Here is a 19353-nt window from a genome sequence, read left to right as displayed (position 1 = left end):
AAACACGTGAGACTGAACAAAAAAGTCCCTCGCGAGATCTAGTGCGAATCTACTAGTACTAGACTGTACTATGAACGTATGCAGATCTAGGTTTTTGGTTAATCTGTGCAATTCACGTTAACTTCGGCATAGGCTACGATAAACCATAAAATCGGCATGACTGGAAGTGTAGTCAGTTGATTACAAACATGTTCAAGTTGACTTGTCGCACGTACTTTTGCGTTTTTGATATTTTATTTTGCCAGACAATGCCATGTCGTCTCGGGCAAGTAACAAAGTATGGAGGCGGCTATGAAAGTGTCGTTTTTGTTTTGTTTTATTGATCTTATAACCTAGCATCAACTAGTACTGAAACGGTAAAACCTGAAAAATTAAATCAATACCACTATAAATTTATAGAATTAAAAAATAAATATTTCGATGAAGTTGGAAGTTGGAAGTTGGAAGTTGGAAGTCGGAAGTTGGAAGTTGGAAGTCCCCTGACGGCTTTCGTAGTCTCCCCTTACAGTTATACCTCCATGCCGAGACCCGGCATGTACCCACACAAATACCATTCGTACGGCCTCTAATTTCCGCATAAGCACAATGACCACAAGAGGGCGCTATTTCAAAATCTGTGTCAAAGCCGATCGACGCGATCACTGCACTGTAAATCAGCTGGCAGGTGGGTAGAGTGTCATATTTATGTTTAACAGATCTTGCGCACAGTAGACTTACTTGTTTCAATACTATGGACATGTCAGGGGTTTGAGTTTACAACATGATTCGTTTGTTGACGAGAGTATCAGCATTGCGACCAAAGGTAAGATTGAGAATATACATGTACAGCTCATGTATAAACAGTATATACTATAGTTTACATTATCAATGAAGGTCAAGGAACAATATCGTCAGCAATCAACATTGCCGACATGAATGAACACCCCGCATCGAAAAGGACTATATATATAGCGAAGTTTTGAGTTTTTTGGTTTTTTTTTCATTCATTCATACATGCTGTCTCACTACTACTAGTACTAGCTGGTAAAATATTGTCACATTTTACTCCCACAGGGGTGTAAGAACAAGGTTCACGGACGTGTACCCCCATCGTGGCGGGTGCCAAGATCACAAGCTAGGTCACTCTAATGCCACGCCCACAGGTACTCGAAGCAATCTGTATGATTAAAAAAAAATATGTATGGTATTAAGGTCTTATTTACAATACATTTTTAAAAAATCATACAGATTGATTCGGGTACCTGTGGCCACGCCTGTAATGTGCAAAGTAAGATTGTTATTTCTGTCCAGAGGCCTTCCTAACGCTCTTTGCCGGTTGTGGTTTTTGTTTGGTATCGTCCAGTGTTTGGATAGCATTCCTCATTCTAAGAATTAAATTACTTTTGTATATACTTTGGATATTGCCTACCTTTTACTGCATGATGATGCCATGTACCCCAAAACAACAACATACTACTATTAGTTTTGCTAGACCTAGCTAGACCAGATATTGATTCTAGAATGATTTGTCAATTAATAGTTAGGTATGGTTCAAATGCAGTTAAACTAAAAAGTCAACATTGAATTTATTGAAGAAGATCTTATACTTCAACAATAGCATCCTATCTGCATAAGCCAAAGGACAATCACAGATTGCATATGGCATGATATATTATCTGTGTTGAAGATATGCCATTACTAAGTTAACTGATTTACAGAAACATAAACAATGTAGGGAAAGAATGTAATTTTACAGTGTGTTATTAAAATTAGGAAATTACTGAATTCATTCAGTCAGTCAGTCAGTCAGTCAGTCAGTCAGTCAGTCAGTCAGTCAGTCAGTCAGTCAATCAGTCAGTCAGTCAGTCAGTCAGTCAGTCAGTTGGGCAAACAGTCAACTAGTCAATCAATCAGTCAGTAAGTCTTGTATACACTGTCAGTTTTTAAAAGTTCAAAATCCATACATTTAATTTTATAAAAATATATATTTAGACAGTTCAATTACAGTACATGATGATGTATATAAAACAAGCAGGTTTAGTAAGCAATAAATAAATACATTTTTTAGAGTAGAGGAGGCAGTTTCCTGTGATATCCTAAAACATGTATCATATGGGTTTTGAACTGAGATGTGGCTTTGCTAATTGGCCTGCCAAAACCCAGTAAAAGAATTACACCCATATAATCCTAGCAGTTAGATCTCATTAACACTCAAGCCATTCAGACTTTGTACATAAATGCTTACGAGGCGTCAATACATGATCATTTCTTATCAACACCTGAAGTTTTACATGGGAGTGCATTGATGAGTTCCTTGACTTAAAGCGATATTCACATGAAGTTGACCATTCAAACTCTGAATGGATGGACTGTGATAGTCAGATGGCCATGACAGCTAGATTGATAGTAACACTACAATTGTAGATAGTTGGAGATAGCACCATATTATACTTTAACTTCAATTCAGCTCACACCCTCTAGAATCTAATCACGCTGTCTGTACCTTTTGGCTTATAACATATCTATATCTATCATACATGTATCATAACAAACAAATAACAAGGGGGCAGAATGATTGATACAGAAGTAAAATCTGATATCAATAATTGACAAATAATAACTGTGTGGATAAATGATTTAATAAAGAGATTCAGATACAAAAGTAATGTGATTGTCAAATACATTGTAATGTGGAAGTATATCGATAACATATCACAGAATGACTTTCCTTTGAGGTGACCGACAATACTATACTATTATTAAGGTAAGGGACAGTACCAAGGTCTACAAGATTTCAAAGTGACACAGCTACAAATGTATATAATCACTAAGCCCGAAGATGTTTTCTTGGTCTTTCTATCTCAAGCAAGGTTATCTAAACCTAGACTCTCTCACAGTCCTCGGAGCTGTGCATAATAGCTAACACTTGGGTTGTTTTGTATGTACTGATATCTACTGCATAATTGTACTCGAATACTAGTATCCCTGTGCTGTGCGCCCTCATCAATAACATAGGGCTAACTTGTTGTTGACGTGTTAACGCAAAGCCCGAGCTTCACGTTAACACGGAGCATCGCACTAACGCGTCAACAAAAGGTTAGCCCTATGTGATCAATAAGGGCACACAGTACAGGGATATTCGAGTACAATTATACAGTAGATATCGGTACATACAAAACAACCCAAGTTTTAGCTATTTATGCGAAGCTCCGAGAACTGTGAAAGAGTCTAATCCAAACCAAGCTAGTAATATTTAGTATGACCTCAGACCACCATGTAAACAGGAGGTACATTTATATGTACAACAGAAGTAAGACCAAGACATTGAGTTTCTGTGCTAGGCAGTCACTTACAGTTTTGTCTTTTGTCAAATTATTGAATGATCTGCCAACATATATCCAGGTGTGAAAAATTGTCAAGTTACTAAAATTGTAAATTCTTTCTGTGCCAAAAATATTGACACCTACAGTGTACATGCAATGAGGCAATGTTGTACCTTGTGCTATATATAGTAGCTAGCAATGTACTACCATAACAGACTGCCCTGTTATGCTTTAGATTATAAAAATGCACGGTTGAACTATAGAACTGGGGTTGAACTACATACTAGGCTATTGGTTTGTTATTCCTAGCTAGCATATCAGATAACACAAAGCATGTTATGTGAAATAATGTGGTGTGATAACATTTGACCTTGACATGTAGTTCTGAATATATGCATGCTGATTGTTGTGAGGACCACAATGGAAATAATTTGTTAAAACTTGTTTGTGTCATCCTCAGCAAAGGTATTCAGTGATGTACCTGTTTTGTCTTTCATGTGAATGTGATAGCTGCCATATTGTATATCTGTTTTAGTTTGTGGTTTTCCGAATATTTTTTTGCCAAATAAAATCAATCAATCAATCTACTACATCTATAAACTCATAGACCCTCTACCCACCATAGAAGGTCTATGATGTACTACACTATTTTAGTGAACAGTGGTAGTAAGATTTCATTAAATTTTAATGTACCTTAGTTCTCTAGGGTATTTTTAGAGGGTTCATCAAAAAAAAAAAAAAAAAAAAAATTGGTAGAAAGTGTAGCATATTATTCTGTCAACTATTATTGCAATTAAAGTGTATTGAATATTGTGTAAAAAAACTTATATGACCCCCAACTTGTACCTAGTTTGCCTGTCTAAGACATGTCAGACATAAAAAATAAACATACCATTTACTTACATTTCCATGGCAACGCCATCATATAGTTCTATTAACTCTGATAAGAATGGTCAGAGTACAAGTTATAGTCCAATACACATACCAATGTTCATGCAATCTCTGTTGACGTGATATACAACTGTACACATTGCTGCAGTTATATGTGCATAAAGGTATGTACCGTATTTGTTCGAACAAAATTTAGTTTTTGTCAAATATTTGCAGTTTTGAAAATTTGAAATTTGTAAATGATAGTGATATATAACACTTACTTTGACAGAGTCAGCTACTTTACTGTAGGTAAATATACATGTATGTCTTTCATTATCACATAATTCCCAGCTGTGTTTATCATATAGGTGAAATCAACCAGATTTCCCATGGTATTTAGTGAGTTTCCAACCCAATGATGGTATATAGTAATGCACATGATCATATAGGTACAAGTTATATTAGTATACCTAATATTCCCTTGCTGTTACTGGTGTTCCCACACTTTAGCAAATACAACATAATTATGCCATCATGACTCTAAGACCAATAATAGTACATGCTTTCAAACGATGTATGCAGAAAGAATATACAAATCCTGCAAGAATGTTGTCATTGAGACCTATCATTCACTGCACACTTTGCCCGCAATGTAATTTCTAGAAGACACTTGTCAGCTAGGCCAGTACATATCATCTATTTTATAAGTTTTCATTTAGTACTACAATTACGCTGAACTAACAAATGGCTCCCAGAGACTACGTGTACATTCTGGACACTATCCACCTTTGTATTTCTGTTGTCAAAGTGCAGAGTATTTTTCTGGTAAAAAAAAGGTCTTTCTGATAAAGCCAGTTTGGTTTGTGCCAAGTATTGTTACTGTATGCAAGGTTCAGAGGTCATATGTGGTCATGAAGTGACCTTTTCCAATGTACCTACATGATGTTTTGTGAAGCTGTTTGATTTGTGTTTTTTATTTGCTTCTGTATGCTAAATTCTGAAGTCCCATATGGCATGTACAGTGTCATAAAGTGACCTATTCAATCCTAGACCCTGGGTGGAGTGGAGGGTCTATGAATATGATTCAATGTATTTCTGTGATATTGTTGTGCAGGGATGAACAAATCTACTGGTCCTTCGTCCTGGACTAACGATTATTTGGGGCGAACCACACAAATTTTACCTTGTCTGGTCCGTCAGACCAGTACCTTTCTTTCTGTTAATAACTATGTTAAAAAGTCGTCTGAATATACAGATTCATTGGTAAGATTTAATGTTTCACATTAGTGGGACCTGGGACCACTAATTCTTTCAGCAGGACCACTGGATTTTTTAAGGCACTGGTCCAGGGACCACCAGTTCACGAAATGATTTGTTCACCCCTGTTGTGCATATTGTAACTGTTTGAATTCTGTTTTTATTCAATAGTCTCTGCTTCGGCATGTACCAGTGAGTTCAAGTACAATGATGGCAATGAGTACAGAAGAGAAAACCTTCTTGAATGAGGACACTTTACCATCATTACCAGTTCCACCACTACAAGAGACATTAACAAAGTACTTAGAGTCAGGTACGAATAATTCTATATCCTCCAATATTTATTTTTTATGCAGCCGAGGAAAATGTGAGTGACATATGGGGGCTTGTCAATACTACTCAAAGACAAATATTGAAAGACCCCTTAAGTCATGAGTCTTTTTTGGCTTTATAGAGCAAAGTATAATAACTCCTTTGCAAGCCTGATTTTGGAAAAAGTGGGGAAAAAAACAGCAATTCTGAATGGGTTTTTTTCTCATACTTAGGCACGCATTGTCATTATGTAAAACAACCAGGGTATAAATTCTAGTTTGAACCACAGATAAGATACTTATCTGTGTTTGAATGTGTACAACTTGGCTTGTTGTAGTGTACATTTTTAAATACATGTATAGCCTAGAATCCATGCGGTTTGGGATTTTGAATTTTGATTTGGGAAGCCAACAAATTCAAAACCCCATCCACATGGATTCCAGGTTAATAAATGTAGGGATATTGCCGATAGGAGTTTACCCAACTGTTCACTATCATTCAGCAAGTCACTATCATTCAGCAAGATGGCCACTGATTTTTCTGATTTGGCTCTCTGCTCCAAAAACTTAGTGAAAACCGTGTATCTACATCTATGCCTTGTCACAGACAGTTTTCATGATTTTTTTACTTCACAGTAAAACCACATGTTAATCAAGATGAATACAAGAAAACACATCATATTGTGAAAACTTTTGGGGATGGAATTGGTAAAAAGTTGCATGAAAAGTTGCTAGAAAAAGCTAAAAATGAAAGAAATTGGGTAAGTGAGTCGAGAGAACAATATTATGCTGATAAAAAGGAAGGAAGATTGAAAGATGAAACAAATTTGATAATTTTCATTGACTTCTGGTCAGCATCATCAGAGATATAGGCCATTGTGGTACCATCCATAAGACATCAGTGAAAATTTGTGGATTATAAAAAGTTTCAAAAAAACTTTGAATCTGTGAGTAGAAATTCTCATTTGTAACTATGAATGTAGAGTCCTTGAACACTGCTTCCTCACCGTAAAGGATATATTTACCACGTAAACCTTTTATTTTGCAGATTGAAAAATGGTGGGAAAATGGCGTCTATCTAACTTTACGTGGTTCAACAGTTCTTAATTCTAATTTTGGTGGATATTTTCCTACTGTTGAGGATATCTGGCCACCAACAGAAGGTGTACAGTTAGAACGGTGTGCTCTTCTGTTGTATTTTAATATGAAATTTTGGGAATTGCTCAGAAAGTAAGTTATGTTCTCACTCAACTATCATTGTTTTTTGTTATCAAGTCTAATGTCCTGTTCAGATAAAACTAAGATTAATATTGTGTCAATTGTGTTGTAGTGTGGTGTGGTGTGTTGTGTTGTGAATAACAAAACAACATGGCACAACACAACACAACACAACACAATTAACACAACACAACGCAACACAACACAACACAACACAACACAACACAACTGAACACAACACAACACAACACAATTAACACAACACAACACAACACAACACAACACAATTAACACAACACAACACAACACAACACAACACAACACAACACAACACAACTGAACACAACACAACACAACACAACACAACACAACACAACACAACACAGTTAACACAACACAACACAACACAACACAACACAACACAACACAACACAACTGAACACAACACAACACAACACAACATGGCACAACACAACACAATATTCCTAATACTAATAATTATCCATACCATGGTTGATTCCAGGGAACAATTGCCTTTGGAAAGGGAAAGACTAGGAGATAAAGCCCTGAGTATGATTCAGTATAAAAGTTTGTATAATACATGTAAGATTCCAAGAAATCAGATGGATAGATTGGACAGATACTTCAAAAGTGGTAAGCTTAAAGTGGTCATATGGATGAGGATTGGGTATTTATTGTGAATTTTAAAGTCATGGAATGATTTTATCATAGCTTCCTTCTTGAAAAATCAATATGAAAACACATATACCAAGTCTGTGTTTCACAGTTTGTAACTCAATACGGTGCAAAATATTAATAGATGTGTAAAATGTCTATTATTATATGTACAATAACAAACTTTTTACACATTTTTTTAGCTTTTTGTAATGTAATGAGTTACAAACACACAATTGGTCAATGTTGTTTCACATTGATTTTTCAAGTAGGAAGCCATGATAAAATTGTTTTATAAATCAAAAATTCAAATTAAACACCAATCCTCATCCATATGGCCACTTTAAAGTCATGATATTGCATTGATACACTGTATGCAATTACAGTCCCTCTGATAGAGGGACTGTGATGAAATGCATTATAAAGCTGCCCTCCATTTGTAGCTTTGGGCAACTAGGAACTTGAAAAATGTCAACGTCATCTTAACAAACATATCCTCAATAGTGAACTCTTTCAGACATTGCTATGATAATCATTGTCAATATGAAAAATTGAAGGAATAAGATAATTATAGATCATCTGTGGTAATGAATGTTTTTTGCTTGAATCTTTGGACAAGAAGATTGTGAAGTTTTCCACAGTTGAGACTTGATTTCACAGTTCAGATGTATGATTATATATTATTGCCTTGATATTTTTCTTTGTTCAGCCAAGGAAAATATGAGTGACCTAAGGGGTCTTTGTCGATGCGAGTCACTATACCAGTAGTGACACAATCCTTAGATCATGAGTATTTTCCAGGTGAATGAAGAAAAATATTGGAGAATAACATAATTATACCAGTAATATCAAAGAAAAATCAGAGAAAGTACCTAAGGTCACTTTTGAACATTTTAATCATATTTCGAAAATAGCAGAAGCAGTAATGTAGTCATAAATTTTTTATGACATAGACATGCATTACATTGTCGTGACGTAGAATATTCAACTTAGCTTAAGCGCTTGTGCATGGAAACATGTAATTCAGAAGTTGACACTCTTGTGACATTTCTTAACATGTTGATATTTTCTTGTAAATTTAGAATTTGAAGGAGACTGTCCAAGCCATATCATTGTTTTGAGGAATGGTCATTATTATACATTTGATATTGTTGATAAAGACGGTGAAATAATTACTGCTCCTGAAATGCAAAGGTAAGGGACGAGATCAGTAGTTCAATGTAGGATAAAAAATTAAATTCTTTTAGTTAAGCCTCAGAACCCCCCACCCCCCCCCCCACCCTCCTCCTCCCCACCCTCCTTCTAACTAAATTGGCCAAACTTGAAAATGTTTCAGACAGCATAATCAATTTCAAATCAGTATGTAGTGCTATGAATACAAAGCCAGTACGTGGTGAGGAAAAAATAGTTCTTTTGTTTACACTTTACATCAAGTTTATTTTAGTGCCATGCATTTACTATAGCGAAAATTCTTCCATTTCTAAATTTGGCGACATTTTTAGAAATATTTGTTTTTGGTAGTACAAAACAGATCCACTAAAAGTAAATTTTTTTGTAGGATGAGAAATAAAAATGGCTCAAAATGGCCATGGTTGTCATGGAGTTGTATATGTGAACTGCTAGATGGTATTGTACATGTATGTAAGCTACAGATAGTAAGGAAAGACAAGTAGTGTTGCTTGAGAAAAATTTTGTGAAGTACAAATTGAAACTCGCAGGAATTCAGTATGGTATACATAACAACATATTGAATGATAATATGAAATATTTGATTGTTATTGTATTAATTTGCATCCTTTTCAGACAACTTGAATATATCAAAGACAAATGTGACAGTGACCCCAGTGTACCAAATATAGGGACAATGACGGCACTGGATAGGGAACCATGGAAGGAGGTGAGATTTAAAACGGAATGGATATCATCCTTGTAAATTTACTAGGATGAGAACTTCGATAAAATACATTGATTTGAGTCACTTTCACTTATTAGTGTGCAGTTGGGTGGAAGTGATGTACAGGCCTTGCTTGTGAGCTTTTGTTAAAGATGTTGTTGACTGTCTCCAATGGTACACTAGTAATACAAGCAATTTGATAATACGTTTAACAAAAGTTCCCTACCAAAACCCGCATGTCATTGTCACTTCAACGCCAACTTTGTACTGATAACTAAAAGTGAATGAAACCAACTCATTTTATCTCATTTAAAATCCCAAGTTTTTAGTAATCACAGTGAATTCATAAGATATCCTTCGCCTTATAAGGAAGAATGTGGCACATGGGGATTTCCTTGAAAACAAGACTGTGAACTCTTAAAATGTATTTTATTATTTCCAAAGGACTGGGAACAAGCTGGCAAAGTGTTGAGAGACTGAAGAACTTTGTTTCAAGGATATTTGTCCAAAAGATGCATCATTGGTCAAAGTAATACAGAGATATTGCAATCAAAGCCTTTATTGGCATAATCTTTCTGTTAGTTTGTATGACCAAAAAAAATAAATAGTTTTTGTGACAAAATGGGAGAAACTTAAAACTCACCCAATGATAAATGCTTTGACTGTATTCTTGAAAATCATGTGCAAAAGAGGACCAAAATTAGAACATAACTGAAAATTTTTGGGGTAATACTTAAAAAATAATTCAACTTACTTGATTAAATACCTGCAGGCCAGAGATCACCTGATAAAGATTGACCCAAAGAATGAAGAAAGACTGAAATGCATAGAAAAGAGTATTTTTTTAATTGCAATCGAAAATACAGCACCAGAGATGTCAGAGGTAAATGAATTATTACAGCTATGAAATTTTTATAAAGAAGTAGCGATATTGAATGGTAATTTATAAGTGATAAATATTAATATACATAGACTGGAAGCAATGCATAACTCAGATTTACCCGTCACTGGTCACAAGCTGCACCAGTCAACTCCCCCATACAACATCTAATACCACGTTGCCCTGACAACCGATCAATGTGAGTTGGTGTGCGTGTGAATATGGGTACATATGTGAAAATAAGAGATGGGAATGCAATTGCATATCATTAAGTCATCACCACAACAGGAGCCATGGTATTAGTAGAATATACAACTCATGTGTCTCAGATATCCTTTACTTGTATTTTGTGCATGGTGTGGTGTATGCACTATTCGGGGGATGGTTGTCACCTGACCATATTATTTTGTGAGTACTATTTTCATAAATTATTCTTGTTCACGTATAATTATATCACTCCCGAATATTTTTCCTCACTCAGCCGGAATATACTCATGACCTAAGAGTTTTGTCATTACTCGTCTTAGACTCACAGTGACAAGGCCCCTTAAGTCATTCATAAATTCCATGGCTGAAGGAAGAAAATATTGGGTATAATGTCTAAATGTTTCTCTTCTGTATTTATCTTTTCAGCTGTGCAAACATGCTCTTTGTGGTGATGTGAATTCCAGATTTTATGACAAATCCTACCAGTTAGCCAGTCATAGGAATGGAACTTTTTCATTAAATGCTGATGTATGTTTATAGAGGAATTCTTTTTTGTCATACAAATGCACCTGCATTCATTCTTCCACTGGCATATTTAAGAAGTTATCTATGAATTTCATCTTCTTTTTTCCAGACATGTCATTAGTTTCTATTCTTGTGTCATTTATATTGAGAAAAGGTGCAAGTCAAGTTAATACAAGTCATATTTATCATACCAGGCCATGTTAGCGCCCTCTCTTGGGCAAGGGCCCAGTGCTTTTGTTTTAACAAAAGTTTGGTTTTTGAAAAGATTCTGTTTGACACCCAGCCTTACCCTCTCCATTATGTTATGTAAATGTTACTGGAAATAAGGCTGACAGTGCACCCTGTTATATTTTGAAGTAACATAATTATACATAATACATGATTTTTTTTTTAATGAACCACTCGGCATTAATTCCACAAATACCATCACATCACACCATATTTACTAACATTTCAAACTTAAACATTCTGTATGTAAGACCTGAATAATCCTGGTGATGTAGGGAGGAAATGGGGCAATTCAACAGTTTAATGTATTAATTATATGTACATGTATCCATATATCATAATAATGTAAAATATTAAATTTATATTTCAGCATGCAGCCTATGATGGGTTAACACTTCTTGGCTCTGCTTATTATGCACGTATGCAAATTGAGCAACAGGATGGAAAATGGCAGGTAAGTATATTTTTGGGGTTTACTAGATTCACCACTTTCCATGAAAATGATGGCAAGTGGTTAATGTAATGAGAGACAGTGTAGGCAAGCAATTTGGTAAAAAATTTTGAATGTTGATTTTCCATAAATGTTTTGAAAGCCTTTGAATAATGAATAATAAATGTTTTATTTCAATACGTCCTGCTATGAAAAGTATGGTATAATAAATACATAGATGAAATGTAACAAAATTACAACACACATTATGTAGCTGCTGCACTGATTTGAAATTTGTCTCAACAAAACTTCTTTTCTCAAGGAATTTATCAAATTTCTTTCCAACTTTATATCGAGAGTATTCTTGAAATCAAGCCTAACTTTGCTGTTGTGTATACATGTAAGATGATTCATATGTCTGTGTATTTTCATCATTTTAGGGTCCAACTGAAGTCAGAGATCTTCCTTTACCTGAAGAATTGAAGTTTACTATCGATGACAAAATATTGACAAAGATACAACAGGGTTATGAACAACATCATAGAGAGGTATGGTTTGCTTTCAACAATCAGTCTTTGCATTATTACATATATGTACTAGAGATTACTTGCACTGGTGTGAGCCCATACTGCAGTGGAATACCAAAAACATTATTGCATATCTGCATGCAAATGATATGCAAATGAGGATGCGATCATTCACTGCACACAAATTGTATGACTTTTATGATTTTTATGGAAATTTGCCATTTCAGATAAACAATGTATAATAAAAACCCCATGCCATGTGAGTTCCAGTGTGGGTAGTCAGGGGTGTTTGCACTCGTGCTTGCAGTGTTTTATGCTGCACTTTCATTCACTATACTCATGAAAGTATGGGTGCAGAGAACACTGCAAGTGCTCATGCAAATACCCCAAGTACTCCACACTTGCACTTGCATATCATGGGGTTCTGTCATATTACTGAGTAGAGACAGCAAGCTAGTGAAATCAGACTTATAAAGGCCAGGGTTTGAATCCCTAGCTGTCAAATTAGTTTTAATTAAGTGGATCCATGAGAATCACACAGGATCTTTCCATCTCTCTGGACTTACTTTGTCTATAGCTCTGAAAGACGACTGTTTTTCACTCCTAGTTTTTAATGTCAATGTGAATTTTAAATAAAATGAATTTGAAGTATTCTATATAAAGCACATCTGGCGGACACACGATGTATAGATTGACATGGTTCAATAGTTTCTCATTAGATGAAATCTCAAACTGTAACATAATTTTATCAACATATCTTGAACCCTTTAAGAATTCAAAGAAACATAAGATATTATTAATAGACATTAACCTTTGAAAGAATTCATGAAATTGAACATAAAATAGATACACTCAGATGATATTGTATTGTGAAGTATAATATTCCTTTAATTAAAGGGCTATTGCAATCCCGGGTCGGAGTCTCAACACTTCCAGCTGTATCGAGCCAACATTTTCACAAATACAGTCCCCAAAACACACCTTTTTTTCAAAAGTACAGTGACAAATGTCTTTCCTGTTATTCATAATACCGTAGTCCAACATGAGAAAATGAAAATCTGTAATACTCTCTAAAACGGCAATTTCATAGGTGCTGTGTGAGCTCTGTAAGTGTGTTACAAGGTCAGAGTCATCTAACATAATGAGTATCATCTTAATCCGACTCCTCTTTATATGCAGAGTAGGACTTTAACGAAGATGTATAAAGGAATCAAACAAAGGAATTGGTAACTGACAATTGGTAATTCAGTTGGCAGGAATTTTGTTTCACAATGTTTCATGAGCCCATTGTCTATCAAAATAGCCATGCATAACATCAGTATTAAGAATCACTATTGACTATTTTAATTTTATAATCTGTCACACAATAGACTTCAAATGTTACTATACTTGATTCACAACCCAAGTTTGATAGAGGACTGTTGAAATCTAAGCGTATCCATCCAGATGCATTCATACAGTCAGCAATACAGCTAACGTACTACAAACTGCATGGAAAGTAAGTACTGTAATATCTCAACTAGTTACTCAAATATTATCAACCCTTGTATGCATTCGGGATACAAAGTACAAGTACTTTTAACCCTTGACAGTTTTCCTAAAATACAGCAAAAATTTGTTGCATGGACACTATTTTTGTTTTGGGCCACTTGCAAAAGCTCGAATTACATATCATTGTAGTTTTAAGTGCAACAAATCGTGAATTCAAGCTTTGTTGTAGATATTTTTAAGCTTGATGGGAAATTTTAAACAGTCTATTCAGTCTATTCACTAGTGTCATAGCGCTTTTTGCTTAATAATTCTTATTTCACGAAAATGAATGCACATGGACTCTGGGTTCATGGCAGCAAATTTCTACTCACAGAATCAAAAATTTTCTTGAAAGTGAATCCGAATGTTTTGCAATGTCGGGGTGTACTACAATGGGCTGTTAACGTGTCTCTCTTCTCTATCTAGACCAGGACCAACGTATGAAACAGCTACCACCCGACAGTTTTACCATGGAAGGACAGAGACAGTCAGAACATGTACTGTAGAGAATATAGAATTTTGCAAAGCTATGCTAGACAAAAATGCATCAGTAAGTAGAGACCTAATAACTTATACTAAACTTAAAAATGTGCAAGTGTGAAAATTTAAAAATGCCAGTAGATATCAAGGTCTTTATAGAGTTCACTCTGATAGGTTAGAAAATAATATCAAATATATATATTGATTGTATTTTTTTATGTGTATTTGTACAAAGTTAGAGGGTAGGTGTACACTTTACCAATTAGCTGGAACCTTGTATTTGCTTCCTGTCATCCCCCAAAAAATTACAATAGGAAAACTAAAGTGAATCTATCGACATGAAGAACACACAAAATATAAACTATAACAGGATTACACAATGTATAATAGATTTGACTGTGATTGATGCAATCACAGCGATGGATAGTAAATGAATAACTAATCTGTATGACTGTTAACAAGAATGTCAAGTTGACCAACACGAGGGTGTATGAGGGTACAATGTTGAGCATTCGCCAGCACTGCAGTACATTGAACATACATGTAAACATGTAATGTGAGCAAATGAAAAATAATTTGGTTGTAAAATTTAGTAGATATAACGGACTAAGTCTTCTTTATTCATGTTAGGGAAATAACTGGTACATCTACATATAGTCTGTTTCCAAAAAAGAATTTCTTGTGACATCTTTCAGTTAAACTTATTTTTTTCCCTAGTCAAAGAAAGTAAACTGTATTTCTGTTCACTTCAAAATGTCTAGATTTGTTATTTTACTTTGTAGGCCCAAGTCAAATTGGAGTTACTGAATAAGGCTGCTGCCAAACACCTACAGATGATGAATGAATGCAAGAATAATGCAGGATGTGACAGACATTTGTTTGGATTACAGATGATAGCTTTAGAAAATGGTATTCCCCTGCCAGATATATATCTAGATGAGTCCTATGTAAAAAGGTATGAAGCACTCAGAATATATCGTATTTTGGTTCACTTTCTGTACTAAAATGGCCCTATTATAAAGTATTCAGAATAAATTGCATTTTGGCTTAATTTCTGTACTAAAAACATGCCCTATTGAACTCTTTTCTGGGTATAAATGCAATCCAAAGTTTGAAATTCAGCTTATCTGTTTTGTTTTCATGTTATTTCACTGACAAGACCATAACCACTATATCTGTGTACCTGTTATCTTTGCTTGCCTTTATTCAGACCTTGTTCAAGATAGGTTGAGAGCTATTTTGTGAAAGAATACTATTAATGAGGTGATTATTATTGTGCAATGAGAGCTTGAAGTGAGCAACAAGCTCATGTTGAATAGTTCAATATTTTCACCATTTTTATATCTTCTAACTGCCAAGTTATTCCTGTATTAGTGATGTAGTAAAACTTAAGTGATGATTTTATTATTTTTAGTGGTGGTAATGGTAATTTTATCCTGTCTTCAAGTCTCAATGGATACTCGGCTCTGCATGGTCTAGTTGCTCCAATGTGTGCTAATGGCTACGGAGCTTTCTACTCAATTCTTCAGAAAGAGTGAGTAAACCATTTCTTGCATATTGAAGACAGTAATGATGTGTTGCCAATTTCCTTTAAATCCTGTGGAATGGTAATACAGAACATGATAAATATACATATGCATTACTTTTCAAGTTAGTGCTCATATAACTATTTACTGAATGGTGGTCATATTTGTAAAGAACGATTGTGATATACAGTATAAACACATAACTCAAAAATTTACCACAGAGAGACTCCACTCAAGTGTTTACCCACATATTATCTTGTGTAAACTTTCTCCTGAGACTTTGACCTTTGACCCAAACTTTGACCCTACTGACTTATGTATGATGTACCAGCACTGATCCCATTTGAACTTTTTTACTTCAGAGGGTTAATTACGTATTTTGACATCAAATAAAAGTTCTACAAACATATGTAATTTTGCTTTAAACTAATGTTAGCTTTTTAATAGCTGAGACAGTGTTCACACAAATGTAAATTGACATAAAAATGGAATCACTCCACTGGTAAATTGAATCACTACATGTGATAAGGCAAATGTATTTATTGAGAATCAACACATAATCTTACAAAAGTGATTGCTATAATTTACTATAAGTGTAGTCAAACATTGTCAATCAGTCTACCCCACCGCACCACCACCCCCACCCCACCCCACCCTCCTGGGCCAACATGTGACATTGTATATCAGCTTGTTTTGCAAAATTAAAATGTTCACAGTATCAGACTGGGAATATTCCAATTCAGTGTACTGTTATTCAATTATTATTTTTCTGTCTTTATCATTGCAGTCTGCGATTGGTAGTCTCCTCATGGAACAGTGATGCTGACACAAACAGTACAGTTTTCACTGAAACTTTTGAAAATAATGTTCAAGAAATGCTTGCCCTGGTGTCAACAGCAAAATTGTAGTAAACTCACAGAATCAAAGGGAATGTCATTAGCCTCCAAAGGGCACTGCTCATAGGTGACTATTACATAGGGTTCCGTCAACGTCAGTCCATCCATCCATTCATCCATGTGTGCATTCACCCTCATATCTCTGGCATGCACCACCTGATTTCAACCAAACCTGTGAGACATTTGCCTGTCATTGTGTTTTGCAACTGAATCAAATGTGGCCAAATGGTGGCCATATTTGTTCACAACATGCATCTCAACTTTGGAGATGTAATATGTATAGTGACTGCACTCAAGTGTTTACACCGTAGACCCTCCAATTGCATGCTTACATCCATATTATCAAATACGAGCTTTCTTTTTAAGACCCTGACCTTTTACCTTGAATGTCTTCTTCAATGTTAAATAGCCAAATTTGGGTTATCTTCATGACTTTTTGAATAAAACATTTAAAGTGATAATATTTTAATCATGACTTGGGTTTGACTACATTAGGCATATACAAGTTAATGTAGTGACCTTGAGCTGTAGACCAAAATGTCGACCATATTCGTGATAGGAAAGCACATTTTGCCTGGTATCTCCCAAAAGGTTCATACATATGGACACCTTTCAAGTGTCTACCCTCACATTATCAATGAGCTTTCTGATAAGACCATGACCTTTGACAATGAAAACATTCTTGAGATGAAATGACCAAAATTTTTCTTTATTTCTATGTTAACTCAAGAAGCTGAATACACAAAGAATCCATTTAAATGTCTATACCTCAAAGGTCAGCTTTCTTTTGATACCTTGACATTTGACCTTGACCGCCATATTCAAGGTCAAATAGCAAATCGGTCAATAGATTATGTTGTATCTAGAGACACCATTCACATTTGCATAAGAACTTAACTTTGCCATAAGGCACACCACTTTGGGACTATGTCTTCATTGAAAGCTTGTTTTATAAACTTTATCCGCTGATTCTTCAAGCTCGGTGTAAAATGATATTAAAATTGTTTAAATCATGATGTATGGCTATAATGTTTACTTGCTGTAGTATGAGAGAGATAGTAACTTTTATTCACAAAACACAAGATATGTTTTTCAGCCATAGGTAAATCACCGTACAGTTTTTAGATTGTAGACTTGTAGAATTTTTTAACTGCTATTTGCAAATGAAGACAAGAAAATAGACTACAGATACTGGAAACTCTTTCCATCAATTATGTATATATTGATTTAAAATATTGAATAAATTTTTTTTATCTTCATTGGTTAAGGTGTGTTTAATAACTTTAAGAGTTTAAGGCTAGACTAAACAAGTCTAAAGTAAAGATACATCCCCAACTAAAGATGACCGTGTAAGGTGGATGTTGCTCTTCACAATTATACCAGTGGCTACGGTACTGTATTCTTTTATAACACATTATTTTTTATGCAGCCTTCAATGATTGTTTCAGATCACGTTATGTGGTAATGACCTAGTGACCCACAGTGAACTCAATTTACATACAGTGAGACACTAGTTGTAACTCTGTTTTACCTTGTGCAGTTATATAGTCAAGTAGCACAAGAGTCTTTTCAGTGATTTTATATGACTACAGAAAGAAAATATCTAAGAATATGATGTTATTAAAATCACTTATTGCCTGCCTTTATTCAGGTACTAGTAGACATCATTTTATCCCTCGTGCAACTATTTCCCCCAGCTTTCTGCCGAAACATTTTATTTATAACAGAACGTGGGGTAATAGATGTCTGGTAAGGCCCTTATAGCCTGCCGTTATGTGTATAACATGACCTCCAAACTTTGTAAAGATGAAGGAATGGTTGTGAAAAGATCATGCTGAAGAACATTGTGTAGTACTTGACCAAATGCATCTTACACAACACTTAATTTGTCTTCCCATAACATACAAGAAATTCATTTTTTTAAAGGTTGTATATAGGGATATTTACATCAACATTCATGGTAGCACTGTATATGTTCATGTATTGTTGATCACTTTTGACAGATATACACAGCTGCCACCCTGTGAACCTAGAGTGACAGAGGTCATAGGTGCCACTGCAGCCGTAATGTTAAAGATTAAAACTGTTTATTAAGGACAATTGCACAATGTCACACAAGCTCAACAAACAAACATAATTCATATATTTCAAAAACCCTCCCTCCCCCCTAAACAAACATTCACAAGTGCGACATCAGACATACATATATATAAACTATGATGAAAACTATAGCGGTCACACCACTAAGATTGATGTAATGTGAAAACACGATTTTAAACATTTTAAACAAATTAAAATACTGTCAGAACCCAGCACCATATCTCACATTAGAAGTAAATTTGTATCAACTTATCAACATCTCAGTAGTAAATACAAAATCTGTTATCATTGAAGGAGTGAACATTTTCAGTCGAAATTCAGTTAGAAGTGCGAAAATGAATGATGCCAGACCACCCCCACCCTCCAACGAACGAAGTTCGTTTACTGAGTTTGTCTTTGTAATTTTTTGTGTTGACATTTGCTCCAGTTGTGATGTGTTATACAGACGAATATACACAAAGGGTTGGGATTGTATGGCATGATCATGTCTCATA

General features: G+C 34.9%; 1 protein-coding gene across 1 annotated transcript; it reads left to right on the top strand.

Annotated features, from left to right (window-relative positions):
• Positions 1 to 699: 699 nt before the first annotated feature.
• Positions 700 to 17947, top strand: LOC144434073 (peroxisomal carnitine O-octanoyltransferase-like). The gene is made up of 16 exons (XM_078122528.1): positions 700 to 802; positions 5604 to 5745; positions 6380 to 6504; positions 6792 to 6973; positions 7485 to 7615; positions 8719 to 8830; positions 9440 to 9533; positions 10303 to 10413; positions 11044 to 11145; positions 11741 to 11824; positions 12241 to 12348; positions 13698 to 13825; positions 14284 to 14407; positions 15120 to 15292; positions 15752 to 15871; positions 16651 to 17947. Exons 1-16 carry the CDS (start codon positions 761 to 763, stop codon positions 16769 to 16771), a joined length of 1899 nt encoding a protein of 632 aa, XP_077978654.1. The 5' UTR covers positions 700 to 760; the 3' UTR covers positions 16772 to 17947.
• The last annotated feature ends 1406 nt before the right edge of the window (positions 17948 to 19353 follow it).

This window comes from Glandiceps talaboti, chromosome 4, assembly GCF_964340395.1.
Source record: "Glandiceps talaboti chromosome 4, keGlaTala1.1, whole genome shotgun sequence".
Taxonomy (NCBI): Eukaryota; Metazoa; Hemichordata; class Enteropneusta; family Spengelidae; genus Glandiceps; species Glandiceps talaboti.
This window is presented reverse-complemented; position numbering and strand designations above follow the sequence as displayed.